Source organism: Kockiozyma suomiensis (genome assembly GCF_038497685.1).
Source record: "Kockiozyma suomiensis strain NRRL Y-17356 unplaced genomic scaffold V2V93scaffold_2, whole genome shotgun sequence".
Lineage (NCBI taxonomy): Eukaryota > Fungi > Ascomycota > Lipomycetes > Lipomycetales > Lipomycetaceae > Kockiozyma > Kockiozyma suomiensis.
In genome coordinates, this window is record NW_027117665.1 from 412,788 (window position 1) to 434,323 (window position 21,536).

General features: G+C 45.2%; 7 protein-coding genes across 7 annotated transcripts; 3 read left to right on the top strand and 4 right to left on the bottom strand.

Moving 5' to 3' along the window:
• The first annotated feature begins 492 nt into the window (after window positions 1–492).
• V2V93DRAFT_363977 (Leo1-like protein-domain-containing protein) lies at window positions 493–2,181 on the top strand. The gene is made up of 3 exons (XM_066908743.1): window positions 493–896; window positions 971–1,301; window positions 1,366–2,181. Exons 1-3 carry the CDS (start codon window positions 553–555, stop codon window positions 2,116–2,118), a joined length of 1,428 nt encoding a protein of 475 aa, XP_066767829.1. The 5' UTR covers window positions 493–552; the 3' UTR covers window positions 2,119–2,181.
• V2V93DRAFT_363978 (uncharacterized protein) lies at window positions 1,947–6,944 on the bottom strand (the record flags this gene model as incomplete). Its single annotated transcript, XM_066908744.1, has 4 exons — window positions 6,921–6,944; window positions 5,563–6,861; window positions 3,309–5,504; window positions 1,947–3,246 (listed from the first exon to the last, which is right to left on the bottom strand). Coding segments are annotated over exons 2-4 (4,268 nt in total), but the record flags the coding sequence as incomplete, so codon positions are not given.
• V2V93DRAFT_363980 (chaperonin Cpn60/TCP-1 family) lies at window positions 6,866–9,221 on the top strand. The gene is made up of 9 exons (XM_066908745.1): window positions 6,866–7,089; window positions 7,148–7,165; window positions 7,223–7,247; window positions 7,304–7,364; window positions 7,434–7,548; window positions 7,609–7,706; window positions 7,766–7,916; window positions 7,996–8,644; window positions 8,713–9,221. Exons 1-9 carry the CDS (start codon window positions 7,019–7,021, stop codon window positions 9,163–9,165), a joined length of 1,641 nt encoding a protein of 546 aa, XP_066767831.1. The 5' UTR covers window positions 6,866–7,018; the 3' UTR covers window positions 9,166–9,221.
• Window positions 9,222–13,275: 4,054 nt separating this feature from the next.
• V2V93DRAFT_389857 (uncharacterized protein) lies at window positions 13,276–14,421 on the bottom strand (the record flags this gene model as incomplete). The annotated part of the gene is made up of 2 exons (XM_066912373.1): window positions 13,276–13,793; window positions 13,842–14,421. The coding sequence occupies 2 exons, from the start codon at window positions 14,419–14,421 to the stop codon at window positions 13,276–13,278; spliced, it is 1,098 nt and encodes a 365-aa protein (XP_066767832.1).
• Window positions 14,422–16,592: 2,171 nt separating this feature from the next.
• Window positions 16,593–17,966, bottom strand: V2V93DRAFT_356785 (mitochondrial carrier domain-containing protein; the record flags this gene model as incomplete). Its single annotated transcript, XM_066908014.1, has 3 exons — window positions 16,593–16,658; window positions 16,714–17,598; window positions 17,715–17,966. The coding sequence occupies 3 exons, from the start codon at window positions 17,964–17,966 to the stop codon at window positions 16,593–16,595; spliced, it is 1,203 nt and encodes a 400-aa protein (XP_066767833.1).
• Window positions 17,967–19,011: 1,045 nt separating this feature from the next.
• V2V93DRAFT_363990 (uncharacterized protein) lies at window positions 19,012–20,387 on the top strand. Its single transcript, XM_066908746.1, has 2 exons — window positions 19,012–19,934; window positions 20,013–20,387. The coding sequence occupies exons 1-2, from the start codon at window positions 19,412–19,414 to the stop codon at window positions 20,267–20,269; spliced, it is 780 nt and encodes a 259-aa protein (XP_066767834.1). The 5' UTR covers window positions 19,012–19,411; the 3' UTR covers window positions 20,270–20,387.
• On the bottom strand, window positions 19,991–21,526 carry V2V93DRAFT_342609 (peptidyl-tRNA hydrolase PTH2-domain-containing protein). Its single transcript, XM_066907835.1, has 2 exons — window positions 20,850–21,526; window positions 19,991–20,763 (listed from the first exon to the last, which is right to left on the bottom strand). Exons 1-2 carry the CDS (start codon window positions 21,117–21,119, stop codon window positions 20,425–20,427), a joined length of 609 nt encoding a protein of 202 aa, XP_066767835.1. The 5' UTR covers window positions 21,120–21,526; the 3' UTR covers window positions 19,991–20,424.
• Between the last annotated feature and the right edge of the window lie 10 nt (window positions 21,527–21,536).

A 21,536-nucleotide genomic window follows, 5' to 3' on the forward strand; every position in this document is an offset into this window, starting at 1 on the left:
AGTCGTAAGACGTGTCCGAGTAGCGTTATTGAGACGCATCACGAATGCTATGTAGTTTATCCAAAACAATGCAGTGAGTATCAGATAATTAGACGGTCTATAAAGCAGTGGTCCAGGAACTGCGGAAATTTTGTGACGCAAAAGCCTGCGTCAAATAGCAGTCTAACACTTCTCGGAAGGCTGATTCTGGCGTATCCTAGGCAATCTAGCGTAAAACTAAAAACTGCCAGAACAGAGATACTAGTAGGAAATTGATTTGACACAGGCTGATTATATCACTGATCGATAAACAAAGGGACAGCGGCAAACGAAAGCAAATTGGCGTCTTTTGTCAGTTACTGTTTTTTCTACACGTCGCCTCGGTCGCATAACTTTAGTTCCCGTCGTGCTCATTGGCCCCAGCTTCAGTATGACACAAGACCCTCGCATTAACTACGTTGTATTAGGGTTATATGTCAACAAGTACTATGCAGCGATGAGGCATCTCGAGGTATTTGGTGTATCTGCACAACTTCACGTAGCAAGCAGATCGTTGGGATCCCATTCACAGCCATGTCTGACTCCGGAACACCGATTGCACACTCTGATGATGGCAGCCTGAGCGGAGACTCAGATCGCCCGTCTCGGAAACAATCTACGCAGCAAAAGAAACGACAACAAGAGGATCTCAGTGGACTTTTTGACGAAGACGAGGACTCCGCAGCAGGATCTGCAGTCAATGACGATGACGAGATTAAAAATGGCGATGGGATTTCAAATGATGGTGAGAATGGGGCGAGTGATGTAGAAATGGAGGATGCAGAGCCCGTGCGAAGAGGATCTTCTCGTGTTGGCGGCGATGAAGAAGATGAGGATGATATTTTTGGCGGAGCTGGCTCTGATGAGGAGGAGAATGGGTAAGTTTTATAAGAATCCAAATGAGTTAGTTAATTTTACAATATTAGATGGCTGATCATTCAACTTTTGTTAGATACTACAATCGCTATGAATCGCAAATGCAAGAGAATGAGGAAGAAGAAGAGGAAGAAGAAGAAATGGAAGAAGTCGAAATGCAGGAAATGGAAATCACAATGCCGCGATACCTTCCAACTCACAAACCTCCCAAGGAGTTGAATATTGCTCGAATTCCTAATTTTTTAAACATCGATCCCATCGTCTTTGACGCTGAAACCTATCTCGAGACCGCCGAGAATATTGAGAAGGCCAAGGGTGAAGGTACTGATGAATCGAGACGTCAGTTGCGTGCCGAAGTACAAAACATGATTCGCTGGCGATATGTTAAGGATGAGAACGGAAATAACGTAAGTTTACTATTATTTTTCTAACTATGTTTTGTTATTTTGCTAATTGTAGTTTGTAATCTAGAAAATCGAATCAAACGCCCGCATCATTCGCTGGTCAAACGGCAGCTACTCGCTAAAGCTAGGAGGTGAAATCTTTGACATTCAAGAGACACCAATCAATGACACGTACCTCGCTGTTTCACACAACGAGCAAGAAATAGTCCAATTTCAAACAAAAATATCAAAATTGTTAAACATGACTCCCTCATCCACTACCTCGCAAACTCATCTGAGAATGTCGAATGCGCTTGCTAGAGGACAAGTCAAGACTCGGTACATTAACGATATAATCACCACCGAAGATCCCGAGAAAGTCAAGCGCGAGGCCGAAAAGGCCGAGGAGAACAAACTTCGCGCGCGTAAGAAACTGGAGAATAAACGCAGATCACGCGAGTCGCGGTCGAACTATGACCGTGAACTTGGCGCCGGTGTTGGTCATGGCGCTGCGGGTGGCAGTGGTAGGGGCGGAAGGTATGACGAGGATGACGACGGAATGGGATATGGTGGATCCGCCGATATCTACGAGAAGGATGATTTCGTGGTGTCGGATGATGATGAGGAAGAAGAGCGCGCAGAGAGGCTGCGCAAAGTCAAAAAGTCGGGTGCAGACAAGTACAAGAAACGGAGGAAAGATTCTGATGAAGAGGACTCTGAGGATGAAGAAGATGGCGAAGACGATCTTCTGGATGATGACGATGAAGATCCAGACGCTGCTAGCCAGCGCAGAGACTTGAAGCGTAGAAGAGACTACAGTGATGACGATGAAGATGAGTAGATTTCGCCGTGTAATATAGAGAAAAATAATCGGAATAAATTATGTAACATTCAGACCATTTAACCTCACTAGAAGTCCATTATTCTCCACAACAAAAAAAAACCGCAAACACCCTAATATACACTAACCTTATCCATGTAATCTAAATCTTTTTCAAAATCTTGACGAACGAATGAAAAAATTTCTATTTAGCGGTAAACTGCGACTGCTCCCGTTTATCATTAGTACTGATCAATTTCGCCAAATTCGTATCCGCGAAATTGAACGTAGGATCAGGAATACAAAATTTGGAATCCAGCAACACTTGGGCCGTAGGCCGTTTGTCTGGATCAGTAATAAAACATTGGTCTAAAAATTCCTTCCCGTCTTTCTGAACGTACTCGACCGTATCTTCAGGAATGGGAGGTGCGAGTTTTGCGTTTCCAAGTTTATACATTGCGCCAATAGCCTCGTCATTAGACCATGGTCGCCTACCGGCAAACATCTCGAGCACAACACAGCCAAGAGACCATATATCAACTTTGGCACTATAACCTTGCTTCTTGTATCCTTCGTTTTCGTTGTGTACAAAGCTGTGGATGACTTCGGGTGCCATCCAAAAAATAGTTCCTTGCATTGACATTTCAGCGTCGTTAGAGTAGATATTCTGACTTCGTTTCGAGATTCCAAAATCCGATATTTTGACAACGCCGTCCAAGTCAAGCAGAAGATTGTCAGATTTTAGATCGCGATGTAGAATTCCTTTTGAGTGCAAATACGCCAGACCATCGACCACCTGTCTCGTCAACGAATGGACGACAGGAACATCAAATCGTCCATGCTTTCTCAAACAAGTACTGATCGATCCACCGGGAACATACTCCAAAAATAGGCTACAGACATCCGTAAGTGCCTCATAGCCTAGATACTGCACGATGTTAAGATGATCCAAATCTTTCATCGTTTCGATCTCAGCATTGAGCGCCATCACCACTTCTTGCTGCTTAGAGCTATTCCTATCACTAGCCGTTTGTGGAACATGGACTTGTTTGACAGCTATCATCTCACCGGTAGTGGCGTTCAAAGCGAGGTATACACAACCAAATGTACCTTTTCCGATGAGTTCACCCTTCACCCAGTTGAATTGTTCTGCGGGAAAATATTTTAGCACATATACAATGCATTTGTTGCACAAAAAAAGAAGTACATACGATTGCGACCACGTCCTCTAATAGACAGGTGACCTTTCTTGATCTGTCCTGGAGTTACCTCAACCACTTTCTGTCCCCACATCTTTGTGCTCTTGCGCCGCAAAATCTTTGAATCGCCGAGACTGGTCGAGTCAACGCCCTTAGAATGACTACGTCTAGCATCATTCGCTTCCTTCGCAACGATTCGAATAGACTTCATTCGTGGACTACGGCCAATCGGTCGCGAAGTCTTAACCGCCGCTCCTCCTGGAAGTAGATGCTGCGAAGGCAATTTAGGTGCAGAAGCAGCAGCAACGGCTGCGGCGGCAGCTGCGACAATAGTTGGCTCGACGTCGAGTTTCTCGACCGCTTCGCCATCACATGTCGAAGACTTAAATGAGAACGTGCGGTCAATGTTTGCGCCGCCTCGTACGGCCGTCGGGTTATCTTCGAGCAAAACGCGGGGAACGGAATCTGGCGAAGCATTCTTGATCTCGCCCGTCTTGGTTTCTGAGCTATTGTGTTTAGTTGCGCTAGAGCTTGCAGTCGTGGTGGTTAGCGGTGTGGACGGAGAGGCGCTTGTCACGCTAGTCTCTAATAGCGGCGAGTTTGGAGAATACAGAGGCGTGTCGTCAATAATCGGTTTATCGAGATCCGTATTTGGGAAATACTTTTCAAGATTTTGATACACGACCTCTGCAGGTGGACGCACAGCCCACCCGTCTCCGCCAGAGGATGCAGCAAGATTCTTATATAAATCAGGGGACCCGGCATTATCTTCTGTCGATCGCAACAAGTTAGGAGAACGTTTGTTCATGCGCGAATTACCAAAATCGCTAGCAGTCGGTAATTCTCCCAGAGCAGATGTAGGAGTAGTCGCGCTAGTCGCGCTAGTGGCTTCTTTGGCCGAAAGATTGTCGGTCGACATAGATTCTGTGCGTTCTGTTATTGCTGACATCTCATTAACAGACGGCTCAGCGCGCCGCGCGGATGCAGCGTCGGCACCTGCTTCCGTGATCTGCACATGTAGCACAGGCCGCTTGGTCTTACTATTGAAGCTTTGGGTGCTTGAGTCCGTAGATCCGGTCAAAGAGTCAGCCAATAGCTGCGTCGGCATCGATCTGTCTGAAGAGAAAGTGTTGATAACAGGCGAGGTCACGGAAGACGGCGGTTTCAAGGCCCAGAGACCACCGTCATCGTCGCTGCTTCCATCATCGTCATCATCAAAGGACGGGAAAGGTGCGTCATCAAACGAGATGTTATTCTCAACAAAGGACTCCTTTCTGTTAATTACCGCGCCATACTTCACCAACGGATCTTCATCTTGAAGCCGCTGCTTCGGTGCCACGTTTCCCTCCTGCTGCTTCAAAGAATCATCAGTCCCTCTAGAGCTCGGCGATGGAGGCGGGATATCGTCAGGAGCGCTATCGCTTCGCCGTAACTCCTCAAACGATTTTTTAGCAATATCACCATTTGGCAACGACTTGCGCGGAACATTATAAGTTTTAGCCACCCGAGGATACTCGTATCCTGGCTTCCACGGTGAAAACTGCGAATCTGAAGAGACTGGTGCGATAGTATGTGGTGAGATCGAAATCATGTTCGCTGACCGCTTGAGCTCCGACGCGCGGCTTGTGCCATGCTCTGAGGGAGTCATGCTCGGTCTGCGCGCTGCCGTCTGAGGAAGACTGTCTTTGCGATCAGGTTGGATAAATGTCGATTGGCGTCGAGAAATCGACGATTGGCGTCCTTCTGGTGGCGGGGGTGGTTTGCGCAGCGCGGTCAAGGCGCGAGTATCGCTAATAGACGTAGTCGCCGTAGATTCAAAAGGCGAATCGCGGCCCTGATTGAAATCAACATGCGGCCGCGGCTTCTGAAGCACTTTGAAAGCCTGCTGGTCAGTTTCCGAGGACTTGCGCCGCTCTTCTTCGCGCTGCTGGTCCTCACGCTGGGTTACTTCAGTCAACTTATGACCACCAGCAAAACCTGTATTGATTCGTAGCTGCGTTCCGGGCTGGCGCCATGTCGAAGCTGACTGAGAAACCGGAATAGGCACATGCATTGCCTTGTGGTTTGCTGTTGCTGAGGAGGAAGTTTTCAAAATATCTGGGGCGGATTTGTGGTGCTGGCGGGAAGGTCGTAGATAGAATTTCGCGGTACCTCTGCTATCGCCTTTTTTACAATGTCCCAAAAGGTCTTCGTCAACCAACGGATCACCTAAATTAAATATGAGCACTCTCTAAGTCCATGTACAAAAATAATATTCAAAGCACACCTATTTCGGATTCTCCAAGCTCGGTAAGATAAAACTGGACAGATGCACTGTCGATATTCATCCTCTCAGAAACAATAGTGCGAATCGCCTCCGCGTTCTCACAAGCCGAAACATTAATAAGTTTGAAATTTTCATGATCCAGGGTACAGAAAACTAGAATTTTGCGTCCATGGTCTAGTGAATGGGAAGCCAAAGATACTGAATCTGGCTTTGGCGAGGTACTGCTCTTCGTCTGTGTAGAAGGCGATTCCTTCGGTGGCACGGCCGGTAACACATGTTGCTGAGGTTGCTGCTGCTGAAGAGATACAGAGTCTGCTCGAGTTGAATTAACCGGTCCAGAACGTACCTGGCGTTCCTGAAATTGTGCATGAGGGGCCTGTTTCGGCGAAGACTGCTGCGTCTGTCCTTGTGACTGAGTATGAGGCTGCAGCAGGGCAGCCGTCGACTTTGCTGCAGACAAATGTGATCCCAAAGAGCTTGACTGAGTAGCACTAGAAGAGTTGGCATTTGCGACGGTGGCAGCGGCAGCCGACGGTAGCGGGTCGCGGGTATGATTAATTCGGGTATTGATGAGATGAGTGTCACTGTAATTATTGCTCGAGTAGATATTTGAGCTGGTTGGCGTACTATGGCTACTAGATGACGATGCACTTCCGCGCAATGACGAGGCCGAAATCGTTTTTGCCGGCGAAACACTGCCGTCGTCTCGTTTAGTTTTGCGTCCTATGTGGAAGAGGCCACCCATGAAAGACGAGCCACCAGAGCTCTTACGACCAGACGAAGACGAATCGCAGGCAGCATCGTAGTCACGACTGGATTCTGCAGGGGATTTGATAGACGATGAAGAATTCGAGGTTGGCATATTGCTGCGCGAGATGGAGTTTAGATCAACTGAGGACTTTGAGCCGGTGGAAGAATACGAGAAACTCGACAGGCCGGAACTCGAGTGTCTGCCCGAGGACACGGGAACAGAGTGAAGAGAAGCCGAGGACTCCGATGAGGATACCGCTACTGATATCGGTCGACGTGAAGGTTGCTGGCGATTTGAACGCTGGAGAGAGTTGCCTGGTGACGTAGGAGAGTGCTGATGCTGCTGCTCGTCGAGCAACAGGCGTGCGCGGGGGGGCGTCATTTACTCACGCAAAATCACCTAGCTATATCTAGACTTGCCCAGACAGACGGAAGTCTATACGACCCAGCGCAACGAATTAAGGACGAGCAATACAGAGATGAGAGAAAGAAAGGTGCTCGTGTATGAGTAAGCCGAGACGGGCTGCGGCGGGACATGTCGATTGGCGCGTACGTATTTAGCAGCACGTGCTACGTGTATCTCAGCACTTACGCACAGTTGCTTCCAGAATATTTTTTTTCCTCTTTCGCGACGCGTCTTGGTTTCAATCATATCCTCTCCTTAACACCTTTTGTCGCCAACCATCCTCACACTCCGCATTTCACAATGTCTCTTGATATGTCGAATGCGATCGTCGCCCAAGACGAGATGGGCCGACCGTTCATCATTGTTAGAGAGTATGTATATCTAAGTTGAATCAAGGGCGCTTTGCTAACATGATCCTTTCGCGTGTAGTCAAGGAAAGAAGAAGAGGTAACCAGCTAATCTCATAACATCGCTTAATCAAAGACACTAATCGTTTGCAAAAAGGGCTCATGGAATTGATGCTGTCAAGGTATATATTTATCGACGGATCTCTTGTAGTCTTTTGTGTCTAACTGTTCTTTGTAGTCACATATATTAGCAGCGCGGACAGTCGCCGATATCATCAAGACTTCGCTTGGACCGAGAGGTAAGCGACGGTTTATTTCCGCTATATATCTGACTCTGATAACAAGAGACACTAATTGCTTGGTAACAGGTCTCGACAAGATTCTCATTTCTCCTGATGGAGATATTACAATCACCAACGACGGCGCTACTATCCTCGGACAGATGCAAGTCGACAATCAGATTGCAAAACTTTTAGTTCAATTGTATGAATTATTTTTTTTTCGTTAGATTTACTGAAGATGCCGGTATTGATATATGTGTAGATCGAAATCGCAAGATGACGAAATTGGCGATGGTACTACTGGCGTTGTTGTCCTCGCGGGTGCGATGCTCGAGCAAGCCGCTGAGTTAATCGATAAAGGTGTGTTTAATGCGCACCTCTCTTTTTTATTTGTAAATGAAAGCTAATCATGAGGACAGGAATTCATCCTATTAGGATTGCCGACGGATTCGACAAGGCGTGCAAGATCGCAGTGGCTCATTTGGATGAGATTGCCGATACGGTTGAGTTCAGCTTAGATGACCGAACTAACCTGCTAAAAGCAGCCAGGACTTCTTTGGGCAGCAAAATGTATGTTGATTTTCTCTTTATTTCTATTTCTTCTGCTTTGTTTCCTTTGTCAAGATGCTAATAGCGCATTATCAAAAAGTGTTTCAAAAGCGCACGACAGATTCGCAAATATCGCCGTCGACGCAATTATTAGCGTCGCCGATCTTGAGCGCAAAGACGTTGACTTTGAACTCATCAAGGTTGATGGCAAAGTTGGTGGTACGCTGGCCGATACTACGCTGGTGAAGGGCGTCGTTATTGACAAGGATATGTCGCACCCGCAAATGCCGCGGATTGTACATGATGCCAAGATTGCGATTCTGACTTGTCCGTTTGAACCGCCAAAGCCCAAGACGAAGCATAAACTTGACATTACTACTGTGGAAGAGTTTAAGAAATTACAGAGCTACGAGCGCGAGAAGTTTATGGAGATGATTAAGCAGGTTAAGGATACCGGTGCGAGTCTAGTCATTTGTCAATGGGGATTCGATGACGAGGCAAATCATTTACTGTTGCAGAATGAGTTACCTGCTGTACGCTGGGTGGGTGGTCCTGAACTTGAGCTAATTGCAATTGCTACAAACGGCCGGATCGTGCCGCGATTTGAGGATTTAACGGCAAGCAAGCTCGGTCATGCTGGTTTGGTTAGAGAGATGACATTTGGTACTACGCGTGACCGTATGCTTGTTATTGAAGAGTGCGCCAATACGCGCGCTGTGACTGTCTTCGTGCGTGGAAGTAACAAGATGGTATATCTCCTTTTTTCTTCTTATCATAACTCTCTATATATTTATTGGACTAACTTGATATTTTCTAGATCATTGATGAGGCCAAACGCGCACTCCACGATGCCCTATGCGTAGTCCGCAACCTTGTTCGCGACAACCGTGTCGTCTACGGCGGCGGCGCAGCCGAAGTAACTTGCTCGCTTAAAGTGTCGGACGAAGCTGACAAGCACCAAGGAATTGATCAGTACGCGATGCGCGCATTTGCTACTGCGCTCGATGCGGTGCCGATGGCGCTTGCGGAAAACTCTGGCTTGAATGCGATTGAGGCATTAGCGAGCGTCAAGGCGCGACAGGTTAAGGAGAATAGTAGTCGATTGGGTATTGATTGTCTGAGCAGTGGCAGTAATGATATGAAGGAGCTCTTTGTGATTGATCCGTTGATTGGTAAGAAGCAACAGTTGCTACTGGCCACGCAGCTCACGCGCATGATTTTGAAGGTGAATGATGTGATTGTGAATGGCAGCGAAGATGCAATGTATTAAAGAGACTCGTGTGGTATCTAGTAAATAAATACAAATAGTCAAAAGTACAATGCAAGATTATATAAATAGGAGAAAGGAGGAGGCTGGCATAGTTACGCGAAAACCAGAGGATTGCTTACTGGTGCGGCCGGTACTGCGGCTCAAAGATATAGGAAGGGGAACAAGTCTAGGGCAAAAAACGCATGTCGAGTGCGGCCGCGCGACGATCAGAGGAACTAGGCCAGAATAAATATGTGGGATGCACAAACAGAGTTTGAAACTAAAGACAATTGGTGGATGTTTAGTTGTCGGGTGAGACAAGAGTGGTATTATATCGTCGTGCGTAGAGATTGATTTCTGTTTAGAATAATTACATATTATTTAGTAGAAATAAAAGGTTGTAGTAGTAATACGAAATGCGGAGAATATTGGAAAGAGCGAATGATTGGAATAATTCGCGGTTTTTGATTTTCAAATACTCAATCTTACTATCGCGAATCTTTTTATTGATCTTTTTTTCTGATAACTGTAATTGATTATTAGTTTTCGCAACAAATTAAAGACTGTTACGTTGGTAGAATAATCAAAAGTCAATCGATATGTCTGTGCTTCAAATTTGATAAAATAGTATGGATATTTATAATTTTATATGACATTCTGATTAAATTAGCAGTGAAACTCAACTGCGATCAAAAGTCTCTTATCCCCTGCTTTATAGTGTTCGTAATGGTTGAAAGAGCGCTTGGTAATAGGAGTTGCTTGTATTTTTGTTCACTATTTATGCCTTTGGTAATATATTCACTTATTTGTCGTGTCAGTATTAGCAACTGCATACTACAAGTGATCATATTACAACTCATATAAGTTATTTTATAGAAACAGATGAAGAGCTAATTACTCTTCTTGATGTTCTAATTAATGTAGCAAACAAACCAGGCAGCTGGAAATAAATGAGACCAGCCGCGTAAGAGCTGATTGTCCTGATCTCTTCAAAGCAAGTCTGAATTCGGCCACACAAGAATCTTATTGTCGAACCTTAAGATATATATATATATATATATATATTTGACTAGTATGAATATATTCTAAAGTTTATAATTAACAAGCGCAGGTGTACTGTTTGTACTCTACTTTGTGATCAAAGCTTGACCTGTCCGGAATTAAGATGCTCCTCTCATTGATACTCTTCACCGATCAGTTCTCCTATTCCGAGTTTTAATCATCTGCGCAATTCACTTGTAGAATTCCGTCATGGATTAATACCCTCGGATTGCAAAATAAGAACTCAGCGTTCAATCGGAAGCAGACAATGAAAGATATGTCCGGAACTGCGCGAAAGTTCCTACTGTTTACTTGAGAATTCCCTTGCTGTGCTTTCCCATCCCTCTTTATAAAAAAAAAAGCAGTAATCTTGCTCTTATCTCATTTCTTCCATACAGATTTTCAGAGATTTTCAAAAGGTAATCGCAAAGAACAAAGAGATTGGCGATGGGGTTGCTTTCTTGGTATTCGGTGGTCCAGCCGCTTGTCCAACTGGACGGGGCGGATACGTCGGGTCCACGAAATGAGAGCAGACATTTCAGCTTTTTTTCTTTGCCCTCTTGATTCTTCTTTTTTTTTTTTTGTGATTTACTTGCTGTTGGCTATTTGCTCATCAGGGCATTGTACATCCAGAATTTATCATTGAACCACAAAATGAGAGCATGTAGAGAGTTGCTGCAGCAGCAAAAACAGACTTATCGGTATCGCTATCTAGTTCAAGTTAACTTTTAATTCTCTAACCTCTTTTATGTCTTTTCCGTTTTAACCGTTCCAAGTCGTACAAGTTACAAACAACACAAAAAAACTAATCAATATTAAATTCAAATCTCGATGATTAAACCCATCGAAAGCAAAGACAGCGAAAGCAAAGACAGGCGAACTATTAAATTCGAGAATATCAGAATGTTGTCCTCACAACTAATCAAAGTTCCACTAGGCAGATAAAAACAGACCCCAGCATAAGCAGCAACAAAAAATAACCACTCACGGAGACCGCCACCCGCACTTAACTCGTCTGGGATGCTCACATGCAAGCCTGTGAAGACTCATGAGAACAGGACAGCGAGCATATCTGGACACTTGATCGGCGGGCGCTCTGCGGACACTATTGACTAAACGAGAAAAAAAGAGAACTGAGAGGGCGAAGCGCATGACGCAGTGTTGCAAGGGAGGGGTTTGTGCTGTCACCTTAGACGCTGCTGCTGCTGCTACAGCTACTGATTGCATTATTTTTCAAAGATATGACGCTAGATGCTGAAGATATATTTAGAAAAAGTCCGAGGTGGATTGTAAGGAGAGCAGGCTTGCGATATAGCGTGGGCTGAGATTGCGAGTATAGAGTATCAGCAGCAGGATTATGCCAGTATTTCAAGCAACACAGCATAATAGTTTATGGTGTTCTATAATAGAAGATAACAAAGAATATAGACGAAGAGGCTAGAGACTATATTAGTTGATCTTTCAATTCTTGCTGTCTCATTGCAATACAGCGCAGTTCCGAGCAGTTCCGAACATGGCTGCTCGCTCATTTGGTACGATTAAAATTCTTCTATTCCACCCTTGGCTCATATAAAATGAGAGATATAATAGTATATTGTATTATGCAATGAAATCATACTGTTTAAAATGCAAGTTGATGAACATCTGTTGAAGCAGCGTCCAAGAGAAGCTGAAAGCAGAGTCAGAGTCACCTTAGATTCAACATATTAACCCCACTTTACCCCTTTTACTCACCTTACTTTTACAATATTTTATGCAAATCGCAATCACTGATAAATGCTTTTAGCAAATTTATTAAACGATTCCACATCTGACTAAGAGTGACAAAAAAACAGAAAAAACAAATAGTACTTTCGTAGTCTAAAACTTCGAAAGTACGGTATACCCGAGTCGACAAAAGTTTAAAGACAGCCAAGTGTGTCGAATATTGCTGCTTCGCTTCGCTAGCTCATATTTGTATCTACGGTATCTCTTTTTTGACAGTGCCTTGCTTCTGTTTAGATACTAATTTTCAATTTATTGTTAAGTCTAATTTGTATTGAAAAGTGAATTCCCCCATATCTTAAAATCATACGTATTTTTTGCTGCGCGTGTTGGATTTTGCTAGTATTTTCATCTGGGGAATTCCGTCATCGAGTTGCGGAAATGCGTTGCGCCCGGAAGCACGCATTTTATTCTTCTGGGCCTCTTTTCCCTTTTCCGTTCTATTTCAGAATTCTTCTATTTCACCGTTTTTTCAGATCTGATTTATGTAGTAAAAATTATTCCCCCCCTGTCTAAATTCCTGTCTGCATTAATAAAGAATAAATCATCATAGTTTACCGATTAATTTACTTGCATGCTCTCATCACATTATTTCTGTCGAGTTCTCTTCTTTAAACCACAGCCACAGCCACAAATGGCTGCGCTCTAACCAGCCAAGCCTCGTCCGGTCTGACTTTTTAGTGCAACAAAGCTGTCAATTCCTCCGCTTACTTGATTTTTCGGTTTTTCAGTTTCCGTCAGTCAAATTCAATATCAGAACCCGCTATTATATAATGTATCATATTGTATCCAATAATACTATCCTATATAGCTAACAATATATTCATAATTTAATAGCAGCGTAAAACCGAACAGAAAAGAAGAAACTTTACTGATTATCATTACACAACTCTCATAATCTACAGCTTCCCTCCTTCAAGTAACAAATTCGTAGCACACAAAACAGTTGAACAGAAGAAATAATGAAGAAAAGAAAAGAAAAGAAAAGAAAAGAAAAGAAAAGAAAAGAAAAGAAAAGAAAAGAAAAGAAAAGAAAAGAAAAGAAAAGAAAAGAAAAGAAACGAAACGAAAAGAAAAGAAAAGAAAAGAAAAGAAAAAGAAAAAGAAGAAAGAGAGATAAAACCGTCAAATAGAAGAGAATGCAAACTATACGTAATTAATGGTACACTTGCTTATCCGTACGTAATTAATGTACACTTGCTTATCCGCACACCTTCTATATGCCCCCATAGCCCAGCCCAACATGCGTGAACGACCTCGAACACAAACAAAAAAATTTTATTAGAACCAAAAGCATCAAACTAAATTCAATCAACAAACTAGAAACTACTGATAATATGGATCAGCATATCCGTACTGCTGCGCATGACCAGGCCCAGAACTTTGGTTTGCCGGCGGCGAAATAGACGGTAATGAATGTGTCTGTGAGCTTGGCTGCGATTGCGATGGCTGTTGTTGCTGCTGCTGCTGTTGCTGTTGTTGCTGCTGTTGTTGATGTTGTTGCTGCTGTTGCTGCTGTTGTCTAGCATCTTGTTCAGCCTTCCGGCGTGTTTCTTCCTCTTTCTTTTTCTCTTTCCATTTCTTGCGGGTCTCTTTAAATTCTTCGGGCGTCCGCTTCGCTCCATGATTCTGCATAGTCACATGGGCATTCAGATGGTTGAGCGTACCGTACGCCTTCTCGCAACCATTGTATCCGCACGTGTAAATCCGCTCAATCTCTTCAAATCGTCGCCGCGGCCGCTTCTGCTGCGTAGATCCTGGTAACGGCACAAACGAGTATACAGTATTACTCGCAAACTCTCCCATACGCGCACCACCGGCACCAGCGGCGGCAGCCGCCGCCGCTGCCGAAGAGACCATCCCCGACCGATGGTGCAGAGTGTTTGGCACACCAATGCCGCGCATGCCGCCGAGCGAGCCCATCGGCGGAGCACCGCCGGCGGCAGCCATGGCGGCAGCCGCGGCGGCGGTATTGGGTGGATAAGAGTTTGCGGGAGGTGGATACCACTCCGCTCGCCAGGAACCTGTCGCAGGCGGCGGATAGCCTTGGTATCCTCCAAGTGCGGCGACGGAAGAAGGATCACCGTATCCATTAGGATGCGCCGCGGTACGCTGGTCGGACGCGTAACGCGGATCAGTGGTGTATGACGGACGTCCGCCGATATATGCCGACTGCGCGTACTGTCTTTGCGAGGAGTCGGCCGAGGGGTCGTACTGAGCCGCCGCCGAGGGGATGTAGTGCTGTCGCTGGGCGGGGCTACCGTCTGTAGACTCATAGGGAAGGGTGTGAGATTGCGAAGGGTGACCGCTGTATGCGCCAAAGGGCGCCGACTGTGCGTCACGAGTATCCATTATGTCTCTTGCCGCAGACGAGACTGTTGTTGCTGGGGAGGACGATGATGACGGAGAATTCCGGAATTGGCAAGCACCGGTGGGAACAGACGACGAGTTATGTGTGTAGGTCGAGAGCATGCCTTTCCAAAAGGTCTGTATTAAAAAGAGAACGAGTTAGTAAATGAATTTGGGTAATAGACCTGCGGCTGCTGCTGTGCTGCCCTGCCTTGCCTAGCTTCGGATATAAGCAACTGCCGACTTGACATGTAATTATTTGATCAAAAACCGTGCCTGGAAACTAGCAGCATTTGCTGATGCTCAGACAATAAAAAGCCAATACGCCTGCTTGAGATGAAAGAAAGTCTTTTGCAATTGCAGACGGAGCGATGCAGAGAGTGCGGCGACGGAAATTGCGCGTCGGGAGTCAAGCAGACAAAACAAAACAAACACAAAAACCAAGCCGGCGGCGAGGATCGGGAGACCGCGAGGCACGACGAAAATTAAAGGCATGGATGGAGGCAGACAGACAGGCAAACAGAAGGCCAGTGACTCAGGAAGAGGGACGTACGAGAATCTAGTGGCGGACCGGAACAACAGAGCCGGGGCCCATCGAGCGTGGAGGGGACGCGGAGGGGAGCAGGCGACACAGAAGGTCGGCGAGGGGAGAAAAAGGGCAGGCAGAAGAGCGGGAAATGAAGGCAGAGAGCACTGGGAGAGAAGGAGGCGAGGAGGAAGGGAAAAGCAGAAAAGGAGGCGATAAGTAGCAGAGGAGGAGGGGATGAAGAAGAAGACGAAGCAGAGGCGGAGGAGAGGGCGGCGGCGGGTGGCCGACGAAGGACGGGCGAGGCTGTCGACACACTGTATAGGGTTCACGACACAGGCACGACACTGACCAAAAAGCACCGCCACGAGAGTGCACAGCCGATGTGGCGCAGGGGCATCGGCCAATTGTCCGGTCAAGAGAAAGGCGAGAGAAGAGCTGGGTTTTGATTCAGAGGATTGACTACAAGAGGACGAGACGAGCAACGAGCAGAGATCATGATGGCGATAATGGCTATAATGATATTTTCAGAGGCAGACAACACCTGTGAAGAGTGAACGGACGAGTAAATAGTGTTTGGCCGCAAAGACTGCCGAGTCTGGCAGGAGTCTCTTGCAGAGACAGTACCGTACAGATCTGCACAGCTCAGGCTCAGTACAGCTCAGTTCGATACAGATAAGCACGGCTCAGTGCACTTCGAGATACATCAACACATTCGACCGCATATTTGAGCTCAGTCTGTTGCACTATTGCACTATTGCACAGACATCCGCAATAAAGCAGGCGCTCACCACTACGCGGCTCAGTCGCGGTTCTGCGGACGGACCACAGTGCTAGCGCCGCATCCGGCTAGCGCTATCCGCTTCGCTGCTTCGCTGCTTCCTCGCCTCTGCAAACCCCGGCTCACTGGACTGGGTCAAAGGCCGGGGTTCTCAGATATGCACCTGTGATCGCATGTACGCAGCGTATACTCTTCTCTCAGCTACACTCATCGCTATCTCTACTACACTGTATCGTTGCACTATTAACTATTAGTTGCACTGCTCTTGACCATCGCAATCAACTGATTTGGCTGTTTTGCGTCTGCGTCGGCTTGGCTCGAGTCGCACTAGCGCGATGCCGCTTCCTGCTAGCTCCCGTCTGCTCTGACCAGCCTACTCCTAGTCTGCCTCTAGTCTTCTGTCACTTTTCCTTCTTGTCTTTCTATATAGGGACCTGTCTCACTGGAATGCTGCCTCTTTTTTTTTTATCATATATTCTAAACCCCTTACGTCGCTTGTCTCCTGTCACCTGTCAAATGTCGTGTAATCAAGAGCTGAGCATCTCGAGTTCGCATTCGCTTACTCCGCGTAGTGTTTGGTCTAGTCTATAAACTTTCTAGTAGTTGCTTCTCTTTCTTTTGATTATCACATTGCAGCTGCAAATGCGAAATGTCTGAAATTGCAATGGTTAACCATTACTAGTCTACTCATTTCGCCATACGCTTTTGGTTGGTATAATTTTTTTCTTCAATCGTTCATTACCCATGCAACCAATGCTCATGAAAAAAAACAAAGCATATTCGCATCATCATTCATGATTCTTTCAATAAAAAATGCAAAACTCATTCCATCTCTCAACACAACAGACTAGCAATACTAGAGATGAAGAAAAAGAAACCAACGCCATGTGCAACTGTGTGATAGTTCAAATGTGACATAGTCTCTTGCATTTAGCAGAGACATGTTGTACATCGTGTACGATTTATACACTTTATATATGCATACAACTATATACCCAGTAACTGCTTCATGCGCTCGTATACAAAAAACGAGCAAGATGCCATCGGAATAACCTATCATCATTCATTAGTCTCTTGCATAATCTATTCAACAACTTTTCAAACTTACCTTGATATACCCAATCGTCAATCCGACAAAAAAACCCCGCACGCCCTTTTGCGCATAAATCTTCCCTGCAGTACCTATGATTCCCAAAGGCTTCGCGTCTTTTACCGCTCCACTGACCTGCATTCGTCTTCGCACAACTTCAAGCGGATAACTCGCCGTCTGCGCAATCATCCCGGCAAGTCCACCAGCGACTAACTGCGCCCATACCGTCAGTGGTACACTGCGATCCGTCGACGGTTGACCGGATACAACCGCATATCGCGCTAGCAGTTTAGAGCGAAATGTATCGTGAATGACATCGTAGCACAGAAACGAGACTCCCGCGTAGGGAAGCATACCAAGCACTGTGGGCGAAAACCCGCGGTAGAAATTGGCCGCCCCCCCCGCCCGTGCAACTTTAGAGGCAACACCTGCCGTGATCTCTGCGCTACTAGAGACAGTAGGAGAACTACCGAGCGCTCTACTCTTTGATGATGGCTCGTGGTAAATCTGCTTACAGATCCGCACAAAACTAGCTCGTTGGTCCCGTCTCGTCTCGTACGCGAGCCGGACGCGGATCAACTCAAGCGGATATGTGAAAAATACAGATGTAACACCGGCAAGTGATCCGGAGAGCATTCTCCTCAGATGCGTCTCCTGCTCTGGCTTTGCGATCAGCGTAGACCGTATCTGCTCGTACACAACCCACTTGATTGCCGCGTAGGGGAAAATTCGCAGCAATGTAGCCGAATGGCCCTGAAATAAACCTAGTATTCCATTATTTATATAGATCTCCCGTGCCGCGCGCCATATACCGTGGTGTTTGCCGCTGAACTTTTGGAATTCGGGACTCGATGTCTGAAATAAAATCTTAACTCGGTCAAGTGGAGCAATTAAGCTCTTGGCCTAAATATTTAAAAACAATTAGTCTTCTGCCACTTTTTCTTTCTCTTTCTGTTTATTTTTTTCGTTTTTTTTTTCCGAAATAAATCGTTTGTAGTAATTAGAGGAAGAGTACTCACCGCACATCCGGCCACACCGCCCGCAAACCCACTCTTGAGCATGTATTCATATGTATGTGTTCGGTCGTTGGGATATGCCGCCGGTGCCACTCTTAGCAAATTAACCTGCGGTCTAGAACCATCGACTAGTCCATCGTCTTCTTCTGCTAATATAGCTGCGCTCCTTCGAAGCGCACCGTCCGTTCTGCGTGTGCCGCTGACTGTACTTGCGCTCGCAGTTAATGGTGGCTGTAGTTGTCGTGCGTCCGTCATTTTCGATGCTGAAGGTTGATGATTGGCTGCTATCGGTAGTTGATTTCGGTCTGCTAAACAGCTAATGTAGTGTACTTCCGCTGTCTGGTTCAGATAATCGTGAGCCTTGTATAATTCCTTCTATTCACCAAGAAAGTAATACCGCAAAGCACTCTATCTCTCCAAAACCAAAAAAATCACAAACAAAAAAATTGAGTTCCAATCAAGCTCGCCCTAATAAATCCGAGAGACCCACAGTATTTTAAACGATGGTATAAATGTGGGGAAACGAGCACAAGTATTAGGCCGTCATCCTATTTACTCGGAATACTGTTTGGCGAGGATCTTACTTAAAACCCTGCACCCTGAGTCTGAGTCATGTGACATGCGTCGGTCTTCCGCCTCGTGGACAATTGAACCTGCTTCCGATGGCTGGCTAGCTGAGGTTCAATTCTCTAGAGAAATAATTCAATTTTTTTTTGATGTGGTGGATAATATTGGGAAATACATTGGTATGATTTGGCTGATTAAAATAAACTAAACCATGATTTAAATGCTACAAAATGACACTGTTCAAGTTACGACAAGTTGTGCATACTAAGTATATTGAAAATGTACTTGCCTCTTGACAGCTTTCTCTTTTCTATTCATCAACTTGCAAAGAGCATGAGCCGAACGATCAAGAGGCTAGTATACAAGAATGCCTTCTTGAATTTAGCGCCAGGATCATAAATTCAAGAGATTTGAAGCATATTCGTATTCAGAGTCTTTACCAGCTCCATAGCTTACCGAACTCTTTCCAAACTAGTTAACGATAGATCAAGATATAAGATGGTTATAGTAACATACTGCTAACGCCGCAGGCTCTGTGGATTCCTGCTACTTGAATTCTTGCCATCTCCAGCGCATACTAACTAGATGTCAGCCTTGGAATCAGTAGTCTACGCAGATCAATAATATTCAGACAAATTATACAAAATGAATACCAAAAATGCTATAGCAGAATAAATATTTAGAAAAAGTGGTGCGCATGCGAATTAAAAAAATGAAGGAGGGACGGTGCTGACTCTCAGACTCCGCCGCAAGCCGAGACCGATTTCAGCCGAAGCTAAAAAGAGACTGTGTACTCTGTCATCAGCAAGCACCTCTATCTTTATAAATATTACGACTGCGCAGGCTTATTCGCACTGTGAACGGATCCTAACCGAAAGCTGTCGACTATCACGCGTACTGATTATTTTTCTACCTTCATACAAATTATTAGCACATTTTGACTTCGTCCGCAAGGAAAATATTGCTCATATACTATATCGATTTCCGTCACTGATCAGTAGCGGCATTTGATCTCTGCAATTCAACCATTCAGCATCAATATCAAATCCTCAGAAAGTAATACATTGTGCGATTACATACAAATATCTGGCAAATTCTGCATACTGACTCTACGTTAAGGAATAGCGAAATCAATGTCTTCAATACTGCGACTGTCGCTGCGCTCGCTTTTTCTGCCTTCGCAGCAGATCCTGGCATCAAGCCGCTCCACATCTCGTAATTTCCTCGCTGCGACAGCAGTCTCGCCAGCTCCTCGTTTCTTGAATAGTAGTGCTGTATTCGCGACACACTCATCCCGCACGCTATTCCGGTTCGCAAACACTCTCAGAAATACAATCTCACGCGAACCAGTTGTCGTCAAGCGATCTGGCGTGCGTTTCAATTCAACATTGCCACCGACAGAAAAACAGGCAGCTACAAAACGTGCTCCGATGAAAAAAGAATCTAGACTAAAAGAATTGTCAAAGAAATACGGATGGTCGATCGTATTCGTTTATCTTGGTCTCTCAGTTTTGGACTATCCATTTTGCTTTTTATTCGTGCATACACTTGGACAGGACAAAATTGGCGAGCTTGAGGATATTGTGATTGATTATTTAAGACCTGTCACTGACAAAGTTCGAGATTTGCTGATTGAAATTGGACTTGCCAAAGAGAGTATGTTGCAGTGATTTTTTTCTTTGCTTAAATTTATATCTATTCCTAGCAAGAAACATTACTAACGGTCCCCCACAGAGGCGCATGAGCTTACAGCTCCACTCCCTGGTTCTGATTCGCCGCAGAAAGCACATAAGGCATCATTATGGACAGAGGCAGTGATTGCATACGGAATCCACAAGAGTCTTCTCGTATTTCGTATCCCGCTCGCAGCTGCAATCACGCCCGCCTTTGTCAAATGGGGCACAAAGCATTTTCCAAAGCTATTTAAGCCTGGGCCAAAATTTGGTGTTACGGCTGAGAATAGACATCGCATTGGCGGTGGGTTAATGTAAGAAGTGCTTTGAATGATATTTTCTCCTCTTTTTATTGTACTGTGAGCGGTGTATTTCCGTTGCAAAATTTTGTAATATACATCCCTTATTCTAATATATCAACAAATCCATGATATAATTACAATAATATGATAAACGCTGAACTAGCTTTAAAATTAGTATAGTTTAAGATCACCCGTAATCATATCAAGCTTATTTTTCGACGCCGGACCAAGACCAAGAACGGTAGCCGAACCCGCCGCGATTTGCGTACGACCGGCATCATGAATAAGACAATGAGTGATACCAACTGACTCTGCTTGCGCTTGTAGCAAGAGTAATGAATCTTCACCTTTAGTCTGGACCGTGATTTTTGGCTGTCCAAATCGCTCCCAGATGCGTACGGAGTTGGGTGCGCGTTTGCTGGCGCGTTTGTAGCAGCCTAGTGCTGCGTGACAACATTGGGCAGCTGCTTTGCCTTTGGTCATTCCCAGATCTGTTCGTACGACGAGGATCTGTAAGTATTCGTTGTCAGCTGCTTGTTGTTGTATATATATATATATATATATATATATGTGTAAATCTATCAGAAAATACGTACCATCTTTTGTTCGGTGAGAAGTTCGGCGAATGAGGTATTGTCGACATTATCATCTTCGCTCTCACTTTCACTGTCAGTTTCAGTCTCGTACTCAGAGGTGTCGGCTTGCGTAATTTTCTGCTCGTTGTTCGAGGAACTGGTAGTGCTCCTCCTCAGCGAACGCCTGGTTTTCTTACTGCTTGATCGTCGCAGCGCGAAGATTGCGGCGCCCGTGACAAATCCGATAAAGCCCGCGGTAGCTAGTTTGATAGACTCAGACGAGAGGGCCATCGATGGGCTGTACTGTTAAACGTGTTTTTGGGTGCAAGTCTTTAAAGTATAGAGGTAGCGTGATTTGAAGTTTGCTGAAGGTGTGGAGAATCACGTGTAGGTTTTTTTTTTCGCTAATACTCAGATTGTTTCGTGAATAGCGATCTGATTATTTTGAATTCGGTGATAAGGAAGCGCACCTTAGTCAACAATATAATTACCAACAAGTGCCGTTACTTTTGCAATTAATGATCTGTAGATTACGACTAGAATCAAGAGCATGCTGTGTTTGACGTCTACCTACATTCAGCAAAGATGTAATGAATAGTGATTAAACGCATGTTATAACACAATCGTATGTGTTTCCATAATCGATCGGTTTGATTGCTCATGAATGGACTACACAAAACACATAATTTGGAGCCTATTACGTTCAAA